The 15,884-nt window shown below is 62.1% G+C and overlaps 1 protein-coding gene across 1 annotated transcript; it reads right to left on the reverse strand.

The window, feature by feature from the left end:
* Positions 1–678: 678 nt before the first annotated feature.
* Positions 679–11,336, reverse strand: BESB_004790 (uncharacterized protein; the record flags this gene model as incomplete). The annotated part of the gene is made up of 4 exons (XM_029359234.1): positions 679–4,311; positions 5,022–6,058; positions 6,539–7,296; positions 7,810–11,336. The coding sequence occupies 4 exons, from the start codon at positions 11,334–11,336 to the stop codon at positions 679–681; spliced, it is 8,955 nt and encodes a 2,984-aa protein (XP_029222147.1).
* Positions 11,337–15,884: the final 4,548 nt, after the last annotated feature.

The raw sequence follows: 15,884 nt of genomic DNA on the forward strand, positions 1-15,884 counted from the left end.
GATAAGCGTTGACTGTTTTGCTAGCGTTCATGCGTTCCTGCGAGAACGCGCGGCGAGATGACCAGTCCTGTTGCTTGGGGTTTTCTAGACACGGACGACGCTCCACTCGTTAAATAGATGCAGCACTTCGGCAAAGAGAAGCACGTGCGGATGCGGCCAGAAGTAGTTGCAGACAGATTGCACGTTACCTCACGCGTGTGCCACTGAGCCCGGCCCTACATATGAATCTATATATACGCGCTTATGCGTTGCCATTCCAAAAGAATTTCATTAGGCATCAGCGCTTCCATAGAAACCTATGGGAACAGACCTGCCGTTATCGGTGCAACTGCAGCGCAGCTCGCTGGCAGTGCCTCTCCATGAGGCACTATCGTTCATGCGCGATGGGGAGGCCCTTGGCCATTTGCTCGGTTCGGGAGGTGCCCTGGCGCCGTTTTTGTCGTGTCAGCCTCTGTTGTCGATGACGCAGCATGCATGCAACAATGCTGCCGTGGATTTCGCGGCGGCTGCCCGGTGCCCAGACACGCGATGAACCGTATATGCCGAGTACTGTCGTGCAGATGACCCTGTGCAAGCCTCAACGACAGCATCTCCATGTCTTAACACCCGAAGCTATCTCCTGCGTGGCCGCGAGAGTGAATCATCCGTTAAAATCCACATCTCCGCGACCCGAGCATCTCAACAGTGAAGCGCAGATTCCGCCCCTGTGGTCGCCGTTTCGAGGCTTTGATCTGATGTAAGTGCCTCAGCAGGCGTTCCCTCTTCGTTGGGCGCTCTTTGCGAGGCAGCGAGCTCCCTAGGCGGGCTGCGCCCTCCGGCACACACACCGGCTGGCTCGACCCTCCGCTGGCGAGCGTTTTTTGTGTTCGACAGCGCATCAACTCCGGCTGCTTCTGCCCCTTCCTGGGCATTTGAATCCATGAGCAGTCTCTTACACGGAGGCTTTTCTGTTGAAATCGGCGAAACGCTGGCCGGGCGCGGGAGTCCTGTTTCTTCTGGCGAAAGAGGGGGCAAGTCTTCTGCTCGCGACAAACGCCCGGAATCCCCGAAGTCGTAGGGTGCCCCAGCCGTCGGGTCTGCGCGGCTCTGATCCCGCAGGGGGAGTTCGTCCTCTTCCTCGAGATGCCCCCTTCTCTGAGAAGGGCCGGGGTGCGCATCAGGCACCGGGCAGCCAAGCAACGGCAGCCGGCTGGGCGGTTCGTCTGTCTCTGTGTCCCAGAAGATAGGATGTGGCGGCTCAGGGTCTCGGAAGACCCGCACGCGTCCAGTCTGCGGCGACGATGCCTGCTGCCCGTGGGCGCCGTTCACGAGGAGCTCTCCGCGGTCGCGGTCTGCGGCGGGGACGCCCGCAGTGACTCGCACAGGCCGCGGTCGCCGCGAAAAAGCGAGCGCAGTCTCACCATGATCCGCGGTCGCAGCTGCAGGCGTCGGGGGCTTTCTCGCAGCTGGACCGACTCTCGAATTCTCCGCTGCAAGACGCGACCCACCGGGGGCACCGCCGTCCGGCTTCCCCGCGGCAACCCTCCCAGGGGTGGAGCGAGGCAGCCGCCTATCGGGGGCAGCTGCTCCAGTCTGGCCCCCGACGCGGCTCTGCGGCGACGGGTGACGCAAAGGCCGCTCGGACGTCCTCGGGGATGCGTCGGCGCTTCCTGCGCAGTTCCCCCGCGTTCCTGCTGGAGGCGCGGCCGCGCCCGCACAAGGCCCCGCGGAACGCACGGCGACGGGCTCCGGTTGTTCCTCCTCCTCGAAGTCGGAAGGCAGAGAAAACTCACTCCACTGCGGACGCATCGGCGCCACGATCTCCTCGCTCTCGCTTGAATAAGGTGCGCTGAAGCGTAGAGCCGCCGTGGCCTTCCCGGCGTTTGCAGTGAGGACCCGCCGCCGCTGGCTCCACCGCGCGAACAGCAGCTTTTCGTACAGGAAGAGAGCGGAGGAGGTCCACTGGCCAGACGCGTCGAGTTCGGTGCCCTCTAGGCTCTCGACGCGTGCCCACGGCAGGACTCCAGAAGCCATGATCTCGCCGAGCTCGGCTTCGAACAGCCTCGCCGAGTCTGTTCTGTCCCCCTCGCCAGCCGCTGAGAGCGATAGAGGATAACTCGCAGACGTCCCGGCGGGTGGCAGACAGGACGGGAGCCAAGAAGGCGAAGAGGCGAGGCCCAACCGGTGGCTGGTCATGCCCTTCGCGGGCCTCCACGCTTTGGTCTTCCCACTATAGTCCCCTGGAGGCAGACTTCTCAGGGCCGCTTGACTTGATGGCAGCAGGCCTTTGCCACTCGTGCGCGAGGCTGTGTTGCTCGCGGAGGCGGCGCGGTTTGTCTCGCCTTTAGGTTCAGCGAGGGGACCATGGACGAAAGGCTCGCTTCGTGGAATCTTTCGCGTGTCCAGCCTTGCCTCGTCACGCGAAGCGGAGCTTTCTCTCTGGGAGATAGCGCTTCCTGGAACACATGCGGCAGCAGATGCTGCTTCGCGTGGCGAGGGCGGAAGAGGAGTCGACGCGGCGCTTAGATCCATCCCGTAGGGCGTCCACAGGCCCTTGCGACGCCAGGCCGGCAGCGACACCGTGAGAGCCCAAGGCGCCGGGGGGCCCTCGGAGGGATGGTGCAGCAGGCAAGGCAACAATGGGGACGACGCCTGCCGGTGGTGCGAGAAGCCTGCAGGCCTTTCAAGCCTTCCCGGCAGCGCTGACGGGGGCGTCCACTGAGGAAAGCGCAGACGCCAGGTGCCCAGAGCAAGCGCGTCGAGGTCGAGTTCAGGCTGAAGGAGCTTCAGGAGCTGCAGATGCTGAGGCATGCGGAAAGGGCTGTCCTCGAGGGCCGCGTAGATGACGCAGAACGGCGGGGAAACTCTCCACTCCCGCGTGGGCGCCGTTGTCAGCTCGTCCCAGACCTCCTTCTCAGTCATCCCCTCCGACACGGCCGCAGACGGAGCCTTCGAAGCGGCCGTTTCGGAGGCTGTTCGGGTCTGGGCGCCTGCCGCCTTCGCGCTGGAGCCGCCACCTCCGTCGTGGGCGAGCGGCCTGTTCTTCTCGCCAGACGAGAGCCGCAGCAGCCCCTCGCGCTTCGCACGGGTCAGACTGGGGACTCGCGGGAGAGCTCGGGGAACCGCCCAGAGGAAGTCCCGCGCCTGCCGCAGAACGGATTGCCCGCTTTCCGGAGGAAAGTGAGCGTGGAGGTCGTACGGAAGACGGTAGCAGTCGAATTTCAGAAGCTGCTCCACGCTCACCACGCGCTGCTGATTCCCGTAAGGGAAATACAGATGCACATATGTGACGCGCTCTTCCGGCTTGACTCCATCGTAGCTGGCCGCTGGTTGCGGTCTCTCTCCGCTGGGATCGGAGCTTCTCTCTTTCTCCATCTTCTCTTGCTCTTCGCCGGCTTTCTGCTCGCTTTTCTTCCCGCCTGAAGACGCGTCGGCTCCACGTCCCTCCGCCGCCCCCCGGCGACCGTGGAGAGCCTCTTTCTCTCGCCTTAGCGCCGAGAGAGGAGGCGCCAAGGCGAGAGAAAGAGGCCCCTCGGCGCCGCTCGGGGCGGCAGCGGGCGAGCCGAGAGTCCTTGACGCACGACGGGTTACCGGAGCAGTTCGGGAGCCCCGTAGAACCTCTGCCCCAGCGAGAGACGCTGCCGCTGCCGCGCGGGCTCGTTCTCCTTCTCGTCGGCATTCTTCGTCCTTCCGTGGACGCCGGCGGCCTCGTCGAGTCTCCGATGGAGACCCCAGGGCGACCGCCAGGGGCGGGGCGGCGGCTCCACTCTCCGGAGGGGACAGTGCCGCCTCGGACGCGTTCACCTCGGGAGTCTCCTGTGCACTCGCGTCCGCGGTGTTCTTCGCGGACTCCCTCTCTGGCCCCGGGTCCACGCCGTGAGTTGCTGCTCCCGTCTCATGCACAGGCCAGGCTTCAGGTGGCAGACGTGAAGCTGGCTGGAGCTGTCCGGCTCCATCCTCCGCCGGTCGGCTGCCATCCGCCCTCGAGCCTCCCTTATGATCGCCGTCTGCCAGGCCGCTCTCAGAGCGACCCGTCGCCTCCTCGGCACGCCCCGCGCGGACATTCGAGGGGCGACTGGTACCGAAGAAGACGCGGTGGACAACGGCATCGCGCATGAAATACGGCGGCGAGGGCTGCTGAGAGTGCTGGTGATGCGACGGGAGCCCCAGAAACAGCGAAGCCGCGGATGCCGAGACGCAGAGAACGGCGCCAGGGTGCAAGTCGGTGTCGGGGTTCAGCGGTCGCGGCCGCAGCCGCCAACTGTGCGGCAGCGGCGCCGCGACAGGAACTTGTGGCGCGGCGAAGTGGCGAATCTGGTACGTGTGCGAGCTCTGCAGACAGACGCGAAAAGTGAGAAACGCTCTCAGAGAGGGCAAGAGACTCCGTCACAAACGCCGTGGCGCCACAGGTCGTGAGAGAAAGCGGACTCCGAGAGAGCAGAACAGCAACAGAAAGGGGTGGGGGGAGGGGTGGTTCGGGAGTGCAGCAGGAGCAGCCGATCAAAAGGCTGTCAGCAGCGCTGCTCGGCAGGTCACGTGGCAAAGCTAGACGATGCCAGCGCACCAAGGAAACAAATGACGAGACGCGGACGAAGCAGAGATGACAGAAGAGGCGGGGCCACTGAGGAGGCCCGCGGAGGAAGACCGGCAGCCGAAAGGTCATGGTTACCACAGCACGACATAGACCTCGCGCGCACGGAGAGGAAACGCAGAGAGCGGAACTGAACACGCCTGAGACAAAGCCCGCAGAGGTCAACTGCCGTCAGCAACCCCAAAAGGCGAACGACAGAGAGCTGTGTCGCGCCAGCCCCGGGCGTGGGCACCGACTGGAAGGAGACGCTGCATGCAGGGGCATCCAAAGCAAGGCGAGAGAAGCACGAGTCTCTTTCGGGCTTCATCATTTAAAGGGGGCGGACGGAGTTTCCGAGCGCAGACTGGGCAGAGAGAAAAACCAAAAAACACTGTCCCGCGCAACCCTCCCCTCCCTCCTTGTTGACCGACGCGACACACACTCAAAGCCGAGCTCTCAACTTCCGCCTCACCTTCAGCCGTTCCAGGAAGGCCCCTCGGGCTCCAGCGGTCTTCGCCGGTCTGCCACGCGACCCTGGCGTTTTGTTCGTCCCCGTGGATTTCGCGCACCTCGAAGACGAGTGGGTTCTTGTACCTGTTTGTCCCTGTTGGTCATACCCGTCTTTTTCTCCCCTCTCTCCATCTCCCTGATCGTGTGTATCGATGGATGGACCGCAGGAGCGCGCCATCGGCTCTCGCGGCGCATCCGAAGACCGGTCAGCACGCCCGCCAGCGGCGGGCTCGAGCTTTGCTCTCTTGAGACATCTTCCCGACGCATCGTCCTCTCGCGATCCCTCATTCTCTTTCGTGACTCGCGTGGCTCCTGTGCTTCCGTTCTCCGCTTCCTCCGCATGCACTCCCGCTTCGTCACAGGGTTGCGCCTCTCCGTGACAGCCCGAAACAGTGCTGGGGGCGGCGGAGCTGAGCGGCCTTCCCGCGGGGGCATCGAGCCCTGCGTTTCTCAGCCGCTGCGGCGAAGGCGCCGCGCCATGCCCCTCCTCGCGCGCTCGCTGGGGCCTGTTGTCCTTTTCCGCCGCGTTCTCCTTCTTCGGCGACTGTGTCGTCGACCCAAGGCTTGCCTCTTTGGCGTCTCTGCACGCTTCTTCAGGATCCTCCTCACCTCTCCCGCCTTGCGCGCGTGACTGCACAGCCTCGTCGCTGCTTTCAGTCTTCACCCGCGGCGAAGCAGTCGAAGAGGGCGGGGTCTGTGGGTCGCCTTGGTGGGCTGCGGCCGCCCTATCTCTTTTCCTGCAATTGGACGTGGGAGACAGAGCTCCGCCCGTCGGCTCGCCAGCCGCGCCGCAGACGCCGCGTGCCTCGCCTGCGTTTCGCCCTGGAGACGAAGCAGGCCCGTCCCGCGATTTCCTCTCTGAGGAAGGCGACGACGGAGGCCGACCCGCCGCTCTGAGGCGGCAGGACAGTTCGCTCCCCGACACGCCCTCCACGGTTGCGTCCGCCCACCAGAGAGCAAAGCGTCCGCGCACCTCGATCGCAACTTGGATTTCGAGACCTGAAGGCCCCCGACAGAGCAGAAAAGGCAAACAGTTCGTTACCCCGTAAGGCTCGCACGGCTTCTGGTGCGTGGAGATCCTGCTAACGGCGAGAAGGGAAGCGTGTCTCAAAGAAAAGGGATGTTGAACGTAATCCAGCTTGACCTTCAACGTTGGTATGTAGCCGAATAAGTTTCTTCTTTGTTGACGCTTTCGAACGCAAAGAAAAAAGTGAACCGCAGGCCACAGACCGAAAGAGACGCAAGGGCCCGGCCCCCAGGAGCAGGTTCCCACAGAGGCCGACGCGGAGAAGGGGGAAGCCATGCAAGACAAAAAGGTGACACACTGCGACGCAGACAGCATAGAAATGAGGCCTCACAGCGCCCACGAGAAGCGGCGAACTCTACTCACACGCGCGAACAAGTACGCTGGGCGCGCCGGCGGCTCCGCGCTGCCCCGACTGAAGCTCTCGAGCTGTTTCTTTCTAGAAAAAAAGTTACCGGGTTTCAAAGCAGTGGGCAAGCGGATTGCCTGGGGCCACATCCACTCGGCTGCGGAGTACGGGAATTCTTCGAACTGAACGGCAACCTCGTAGCAAGGACTCGACGGCGTGTGGGCTGCGCTCCGAGCCCCTCCCCCTGCGGCGCTGCCATGCGTCTGCGTCTTTCCTTTCTTTCTCTCGCCGCCCTTCGCCGCGCCCTGGCGCTTCTCCGCTTGAGGCGCGTCTGCGGAGGCAGCAGCGGCCACAGCGCCAGGCCTGGCGGCGGAAGAAGCGAGGGTCTGCGCCGCGAGACCGGGCGCCGGCAGAGGAGACCGTAGAGACGGATTTCGCGGCGGCGACTCGTCGGCAGAATGCGATTGGAATTGGGAAGGCAGCGGCGACTCAGCCGTGGCGGGAGGCGACGCCGCTGGAAGAGACGGCAGCGAGGCTGCGGGCGAGATGGGCGCCAGCGAGGGCGTTCCCCCCCCCCCCTGCCCTTCGCCGTAGTCGCCCCGAGCCTCCACCGCACGAGCCGCCGCAACAGAGACGGCAAAAGGGTACGAAGAGGCAGACTTGGAAGCTGCGGATGCCGGAGAAGGCGCAGACACGGACGAGGAGCGACGCGGACTCTTGCGCGAAGAGCCGCGAGCCAGCGGAGGACTGCTGCTGGCTCGCGCAGACGAAGCAGCCGGCGGCGCGGTCCCAGCGGGAGAAGGCGGCGAAGAGGAAGCATCCAGGTCGACACTCACGCTCAAGTTGCACTGCTGCAGAGCCCACCTGGCGAACAGCAGGCGCGCACAGGGACAAATCAGGATCACGTTTAGGCCAGCCAGAGGCCTTCGGCGGAGCCCACAGCGCAATAACGCCGTCAGTTACCCTCGTCACCGGCTCGACCCGACCTCTCTCCGTTACAGTTTTGATTTCTCCCCAGGAGACCGCTGTAAACGGTTCTTTCCGCCTTTGATGGCGTCGACCCACTTCGCCCAAATATACGCGCATCATGCCAACACAAAGTCACTCTCAGGTCCGTGCGAGCCCAGATGGAATCAGACCGAGGGCTGTCAGCAGTAACCAGAGACCACATCTGTAAATGAAAATGTGCATACACGTTCGTAGTTCTCGCCGTTACTCTCAGCAACCTACACGTGCACGTAAATATATACATATACACATATAAATACAGATAGATTCGTATATAAATATATATTTATCTTTCCTGCGAGTGCGCGCATCCACGGGTTGTTTGACTCTCTTCGCCTATCTGTGTGCCCCGGGTAGTCTTGTTCTTACCGTCGATCGATAGTTCCACAAATGAACCGAGGCCATTCGCTGTCCGCGAAGCCGTAGGTTGTCTGCCAGGGCGGGAACGGTTTCTTCGTCTCCGGCCGCCGGGCTCCAGCCCTCCCATGGTTCGCGGCGCCGCGGCCCTTGCTGCCCTTCTTATCAGTCGCGTCGCTTTCTTCTTTCACCGCACCTGCCTCTCCAGAACGCAGGTCTCCGGCCGATACGTCCCCCTCTCGCTTTGTCTGACTCTCCACGCGGCAGCTGCGATCCTCTATCGTTCCCGTGCCGTCGCCGTTGGGCTCCATGAGACTCAAGCTACGGTCGCTCGACGTCGCGCCGCCTTCCCGCTCCGCGTCCGTTCTCTCTCCTTTGCATTTTCCTCCTTTTTCTGACGTGGCATTCTCCGCTCCCTCGCTGAGCTTCACCGCCCCCGGGGCCCTCCCGCCGCCCGCCGCCGGTGTCTCGAAGCTTTTTGACACAGACGCGACGGCAGCTGCGCGCTCTTTCTGTCCCCTGGGGTCCTGAGGCTCCTTCGCGACAGGAAATGAGGCCGTTCGCTGCTTCAGCTGCGGCGCTCTGGCCGCGGACCGGCTTAGGCTGCCCCCCACAGGGGCAGGGCCTCCACTCCTCGCGGCAGCCTCACCCTTGCCTGCCCCTGAAGGCAGCGACCTCTTTCCTCTCTCGGCTGCCGCCGCCGCGTGCACTCCAGCCGCCCCTCCAGTCGTGGCCCCGAAGCTGCCGCGCGCGCCCTTTCCCTGCGTGGCGTGCGGCGGGCCGAGCGACGCCAAGCCGGCAGAGCCACTCAAAACTCGACCCTTTGACGGGAGTGGTGACCGCGCCGGCACAAGCGCCCAGCCGCTCGCTCCCGTTTTCCGCAGAAACTGGTACGCTAGCCACGCGAGGTGGAAGCCTGGAGCCGTCAAGCTGCCCAGGCGCGTGTCACCCCCGAGCAGACTGCCGAGGAAGCGCTCGATGAGGCCGAGCGAGACGTCCGCAGTCCCCAGCGCTCCCAGCGCGGCCGGAGTGTAGCTGCCAGGCGGAAGGCCCTCAGCGATGAGCAGCTCCTCCGCGGCAGCCGCGAACGCCGCCGCCGCGTGCTCGCGGCGAGCGGCCGCAGACGAGGCAGGAGCCCCAGACGACGCACTCTGCGTAAGGGGCGAGGGCCCCTGCTTGGCTCGCGAGCACGCGCGACACGTCCCCTCAAAGGCGCAGAGACACTCCGAGAGTCGCGGGGCGACCAAATCGCGGACTGTGATCGGGGGCCCATCTCTATCTCCGAGCGGCCGGCCGCAGTCGGCAGCGCGCCGAGAAGCTCGAAAAGAAGCCCAGAGAGGCGCCGAAGCGCCAGAATCTCCGGGATTTCTGCAGAGCGGAGAACCTTTGGCGTCTTCGCCCTCTCCTCGGGCGCCTCTGCCTCCAGGGCCTTCGCGCCGTCTCCCAGCCTCTCCGGGGACGCCGGCGGCAAGGCCTGACGACTCTGCGCCAGGGCGAGGCTCCAGGGGGTCCCTGCGGCAACTCGCGACTGGCAGACGAGACGAATCCGGCCGCAGCGGAAACCGGGACGGAAATGGAAAACGTTCTTCGGCGCCGCCGCCATCCGCGGCGCCTCCTCCCTCAGACACGCCGGGTGAGAAGGGAGAGCCCTGCGTGCGACGGCCGCGGCTGGCAGAACGCCCCCGCCGCCGTTTCTGGAGCCCATGAGTCGTCTCCAACGCCGCGGAGTCGCCCGCACAGAAGCAACCTGCTCCCACGCTACACGGCGGCCTGCCGCTCCAGGGCGAGGCTCCAGAGGTTGGGGTGTCGGAGGCGTGACCGCCATGTGTCGTCCGCGAGCGCGGGTCGCGCAGCCACTCTGGGGGAGGAATTTCGAGACTCAGTTGGTCCTGGACGTGCTGCCGCCACCGCGAGGGGGGCGAGAGCGACCGCCGCGCCTCGGGGGACAAGTCGCGCGGCTCGCCCGCCCGCTCGCCCGCGCGCCGCGCCGACGGCTCAGAAAAGCAGAAAGGGACGGGGGGATAGTCGCCCTCATCTTCCTCATATGTGTTGACGCAGGGCAACGCAGGCGCGCAGTCCTCGCGCACCTCTTCTTCCAGCTCTCTCGCGTCGGGTTCTCGCGCGCCCTCGCTGCGTCCCCAGCAGGCCGCGCCCTCCGCGCGGCACGCCGCCCCCCCTCCAGCCGCACACTCGCGCTGGGAGCCACCTCCCCACACGCCAGCCGCAGCCGCGGCGCTTTCGGCTTCGCGGGAAGACAACGCGGCGGCCCTCGCGGGTGCGGGGCTGCGTTCAGACTCGCCTCGTGGGTTGACTGGCCAAGCCGCCGACTGCGGCTGAGGGAAGGGCGCGCCCAGCAGTCCACTCTCTTGTCCAGCTGCGTGCAGCCAACACACTTTCCACCAGGCCAACGACTGCGGCGGCGTCGTGTCGTCGACCGCAGAAAGGGCGACACGCGAAGACCGCCGATTTTGAGGAGGAGGCTCGACTCGCTTCCTGCCTTCCCAAGGCACGCCCTCCTCGCGCGACGACCCGCTGCCGTCGGCTCCGCCCTGCTCGGGTCCGGCTACGTACTGGTGGGCGAGCGGTGAACGCCCCTTTCCGGCGCCGCCCAAGCGCCCGCGGATGCCACTTTCGCCTGCATCAGCCGCGGGCTCCGGCGCCGCCGCGGCACCGTAGACACCTGCGGTCATTCCCAGAGAGAATGCCGCAGAGGCTGGGTCCTGCGCCGGCCGATCGCGGGGTCCGACGTCGGGGGAAGCTGCGCTCGCCAGGGGCATCGGGGACGGCGAAGCACGCGCACAGGCAACTGTCCTTCTGTGTTCGATTCTGGAGGCGGCAGGAAGACTGAGACGCCTGCATGTCGCCGCATGGTTCGTTTCGATCTCTGAGCAGGGTGTAACTGCAGCCCTGGGGATCTCTTCTCGCGTGCCTGCTTGTCCACTCATAACATTGGGAACTGCATTCATCGTGGTGCGTGACAGAGCGGAGGACGAGCAGGCATCGCCAAAATCCGTGAACGCACCTAACTCTCGTTCTTCGATCGCTTGGGCGCTGTCGCACGCAGCCCGAGAGAACCCTCTGCGCCACAGTTTTCTCTTTTCACTCATGATGTAGTCTGCGCCGCCTTCCGCGCCCGTCGCAGCCCCTTCAGAGTCTGCGACACAGTCAGAGCAGGCGGGTTCCGCAGCTCCACGAGACGCTGGAGCCCTTCGAGCTCCTTCTGGTGGAAAGGTGTCTTCGTCGGGTTCGTTGAGTGCGGTCGTGCCGGACTCCGCAAAACGCCGAGCCTCTCGTGGCGTAGCGAAGGCGCCGGTGGCGCCCTCGCTGCCGCCAGCATTGTCAGCAGGTCTCTCAGAGAGTGCCACGGCAGCCGAGTCAACGTACGCAGCTTCTGAAGCCATTTCTTGGCTCGCCGGTAGACCGCGTCCCGGGAAAGAACCAGATGCGGACAAGCCGCAGGCCTGCGTCAGACCAGCAGCAGATGCGTACAACAGCAGAGAAGATCCGGTCGGCACCCCGGCTCGTCGGCATGCCATCATGTGCTTGGACAGTCAGACGCAGGATGCGTCATGAGAAGGCGGCCGCCTTGCGTCAGTCAGTGGGCTCCGTATCGCCCCTTCCTGCCGCGGAAGACAAAAAAAAACTTAAGCACTAACAGTAAAGGCTACGGTTGCTCTCCAAGAAAACGGGCACTGAAGAGGAGAAATCCAGTGGCTCCGCTTAGGAGCACTGCGCACGAGTGAGCCCTCCCGAAAGGCACCCTCGGACTCCAGGAGTATAGGCACCTCCGTGCTCCATGGCGTCAAAGAAACTCCGTTCCGGAAAACTCGCTACGCGATCGCCGGCGCGGGTAAGTGCAAGCGGCAGAGCGAGACATCCGTGGATGTTTCAAGCCTTCGCGGGCGTCTGGTCCTTGTCAGCGGACCGCGTCCTTTCAGCTCGGCTGAGGCTCTCAAGCGACACGCCAGGCGTATGTGCGACCTACAGGAGTTCGAGGCCGCAGCCCTGTTGTTTTTGCAGGAAATTCGTGCGACGACTACAGCCTGAAAAGCGGGTGAATCTACCCATATGCGCCCTGAGGGTCCTCTTCCGGCAAGCACGACTTCTCGGGCAAAAACGACGGGAACGCCTTCGCCAGATTTTTCCTTCCTAGCTCTCGCAATCTTCCACGCAAGGGACGACGAGACTGGCAAAAACAGGAACAGGCAACGAGCCAAGAACTGTTTCCTGAGCAGGCTCAGCAGAGACGAATTCGCCTCACATGGACGGCCGCAGCTATACAGAAGAACACCGTGCCAGGCGAGGAGGGGCGTCGTCTCGCTTGTGAAACCACGACAGAGAGCGAGTAGGACGAATGCGACTCAGCAGCCAAGCGATGAACGCGCAGACCGTTACTATGGCGGCAGGGGCCTTGAAGTGCGGCGCCGGTGTGCGGAGTTTTGGACCCTGCACTGTTGACGGAAAGAGGAAGAAACAAACGGTGAGCAGTCGAGAATCAAGTGAGAAAAACCGATATGGGATGTGTAGTGGGTCCGTACTCGAAATGCCGGTCTCTCGCGCCGTATGCAAGTCTGGGAGTAATGTTCCGGTGGAGAGGTCGAGTGCCCGCCAGACAGCTTACGAAAAAAGCCGAAAAGAAATTCTGCGGTATATGGGTTGTGAGAGGATACGCCTTGTCCAAGAAACGGAGACAAAAGGCGGAGAGAGGACGGAAGGACAAAACAGGGCATACGATGGTGAAACAACACGAAGAGGAAAGCAAGCGAAAAAAAAAGGAAAAGCTAGAGGAGACGGAGGAGGTCGGACGGCGCAAAGTCGCGCCTTGGTTTGCAGAGGCACTCGAAAAAGGGTTCCCAAGAGATAAGGGAGAAGCGAATGCCCTCCACGAAGGACTGGAAGGCATAAACGACCATAAGAAGCTGTTTTACAAAAAAAGAGAGCAGGCATTGAAAGAAAACGCCAACGAGGTACAACGTCGCATTCAAAATGTGAATGCCCAGAGAGAATAGAGGGTCACGGTGGAACAGAAAAACTGTTCGGGTTGACTAGGGAGACAAGCAAGAAAAAGTCGCATTGTCTGTGGCTCTCACACGAAAATAAAGGGAGGCAGCGGTGCCATCTCTAAGAAAGAAAAACATACATTTGTGTATCACGAGAAGCACCGCCCCCCATCGGGGAGAGGTACTGGTAGCATAGCCCACGTAAAAACCGCGAGGAGAGCTCATCTCAGTCAACAGAAGGCGAAGGTGAGCCATACAGGGCACGTGACAGGACACAGCCTACACGTGACGTCGACCTTTTCGCACAGCACGGAGCTTTGCTCGTGTTTCTGCCGGCGTATATTCCCTTTCGAGGAGTCGCCCTGCGACGAGAAGACTCTAGAGGAGGACGCCACCTTCACAGGGTGTCCCCAACGTTACATCAAGCAGCCATGTTGCTTCTCACAGCCCCTGCGGCCGTCCCTATACTCCATCGCCTTCATCTCCTTCCAAGCGGGCAAGTATGTGCACAGTTTTGCTTCGCAGTTTTATGGGATCTTCATAACGGTCGGAAATGCCTACGGGGACGCAGAGTATGCACCTATTTGCATACAGGTACACGTGTTTCAAACAAGAGTAGGGGGGCACGTGGGAGTCTGCATGACTCAGCAGAGGCGTCAGCTCGATGTTTAGAGACCGATTTTAGCGGCATGCGACATTGGCTGGAAAAAAAAAGGCACGGTCCCAGGAGAAACCCATAAACTCCTCCCTATGCTCGGCAGTACCCCCACGCCACAGGGAGTATCGGCAATGAAACACGTACTCCCCGCCTGCACACATGGCCTTCAACCAAGAAGACTGCGCAGCCAGGCTGTGGAGATCCAAGACAAAGAAAACGCTTCCCGATTCAAGGGATCAGTGTATGGCACCTGAACAGCATTCTTCGGCTGACGACACACTAGAGGCCTCTGCGGGAACGACTCTAGCGAAGGGCGCTTCCGCCAGGCACCATGCATTCACACACGTGGGATGTATGCTTGGTCGCATTGTCAATTGTCAACCAACCCCCTTGTAGTGCCGCCACTCTCTCTCTGACCAATTTCTCTCTTTTTTCCTCAGGCTGTGAAATTTCCGCGCACCTGCGAACTCCAGGGCATTCAGAGGTACCAACTCTATTTCAAGCGGGGATGCGCGTCACATACTTTCGGACTCAGAACAAGCAGCCATTGCGAAGGTGAGCAGTTCCGTGAACAACAGGTGTCTGCACGGCCCAGAAGGCAACGTGTAGCTTCCAAAGAATATATCCAGCTGTGCTAATAAGAGTAAGTGCCGGGCTGGGCCCCAAGCTTCGCATAGCGTAGGGAGAGAGCGTAGTGTGCGGCGTAACGATGTTCCCCCCCTCGGGTCTAGGGCTGCCGTTTATCCAAATTTCTTGTATGTCTTTCACTTTCATAGGCAACACCCTCTCCCACTGCGGCAGCATCTGCCGTGTTGACGGGGTAAAAGATCATATGCGGAAACTCAGCGGGCCGTGGGCAGCTGGATACAACACACATCGACATGGAATGCTGCCACGTTACGCAAAAACAAGTGTGGGATTCCCTTGTCGGCGCTGCCTGGTTGTGTCCTGAATCGCATACTGGGCTTGAGTTTAGTAAGCTAATGTGAGCAAACGCCTGTGCTTCGAAAGGCGCGGCGATACCCTAAGCTGTCGCTATCTTGCATGCTCAGAAGCAATGTGTGTGCCGTCTTTGGGGCGTTAGCAAACACTTACAGCACGAAGCCACCCCGTGGAATCCGAGCGAATGGCGTACCCCCGGAACTCGACCTGGTTCTACAGCGCGGCAGCAATCGCACGCTACCCCGCAGGACTTACATGCGAGGAAACCTAACGCTGCAGTCTATGGGTTATAGAGTGGTCTCGCCTTAAAGCGCACCGCCACTTGAACCGACGAAAATCGACCCAAGGCCCACCGGTGTGTTAGTTGATACCTCCAAGCAGCTCTGGCAGATTGTATACAGCGGCTCACGCTTGATACAAGGCGCGTTCGAAGCAAGAACTGTTTGCACAAGCAATTTCACCCTGCCACTTACAAACACTCTCTCCCCCCCGTTGGACACAAACACCATCTAGGGCGGGTTGCTGCGCATTTAGGCGCGCACGCTCCTCAGGCTAGAGTGACAGCACCTCCGCGAGCTTCAGGGCCGCAGGCCGACGTCTATCCTGCTGGTCGGAGTTCACAGAGGTAGTTCATCGGTTGTCACCGAGGTCGGACTCCACTACTCATGAACAGAGACTAAGACCCCGTTCATGGGTTCCTGCGAAATGCGTGTTGCTGAACGGCATTTGGCACACTAACTAGCAGCTCGCCCCCTAGGTGGAGGCAATGCCGCTCTGTTCGTACCAGCGGATAAGTGCCTAGTATTCCTCCCGACTCTTCTAATCCTCAATGAAAACGCACAGGCGCGTCTCATAGGTTACTAGACGCGTTGAGCTCTCAGTGTGGAGACCGTCCGCTGAGGAACCTTTTCCCGCCGCAGCGAAGGGGAGAAAAGAGACGCGATGCTCATTGGCGAGGCGCCTGACGTGAACTAGGCCTTCGCATCGTCTTAGACTTGGGGCAGGCCCGAAGCGAGAAAAAACTTCGGATTGATTCTCTTCGGTTGGCTCACAGAGCGGAAACAGTTCAAGCAGCCCAGTGGGAAGCGGGAACACCGCGAGCGGTCTGAATTGTCGCTTCAGGGTGAGACACACCGCATTGTTCGCCTGTTCATGAAACGTGGTACCCGAAGCCGTGCAAGCCTATGGAGCACGGGTGCCGTCTGCACTACAGACAGCAGCGAGTGAGCCGCGGTATGGCGCTTCCATTCCTCTGACGGAAATAGAAGGGCACATGCATGCAGGATGTGGCGTGAAGCCCTTCGCCGCTCTGCTAGTTTGACTGCCGCGCCTTCGGTTCTCGGCTTGGCGCGGGATAAAAGACGGCTGAAGGAGCCCCAGTTGAAGCGGCAGAAAGCCACGCTTCGTCCTACATCCACTTCGCAAACAGATGGAAACCCCAACAGCTACGGGCTCCCGGGGAGGGCCGCGAATACACCAAGCTTCAC

Source organism: Besnoitia besnoiti, chromosome I (assembly GCF_002563875.1).
Source record: "Besnoitia besnoiti strain Bb-Ger1 chromosome I, whole genome shotgun sequence".
Taxonomy (NCBI): domain Eukaryota; phylum Apicomplexa; class Conoidasida; order Eucoccidiorida; family Sarcocystidae; genus Besnoitia; species Besnoitia besnoiti.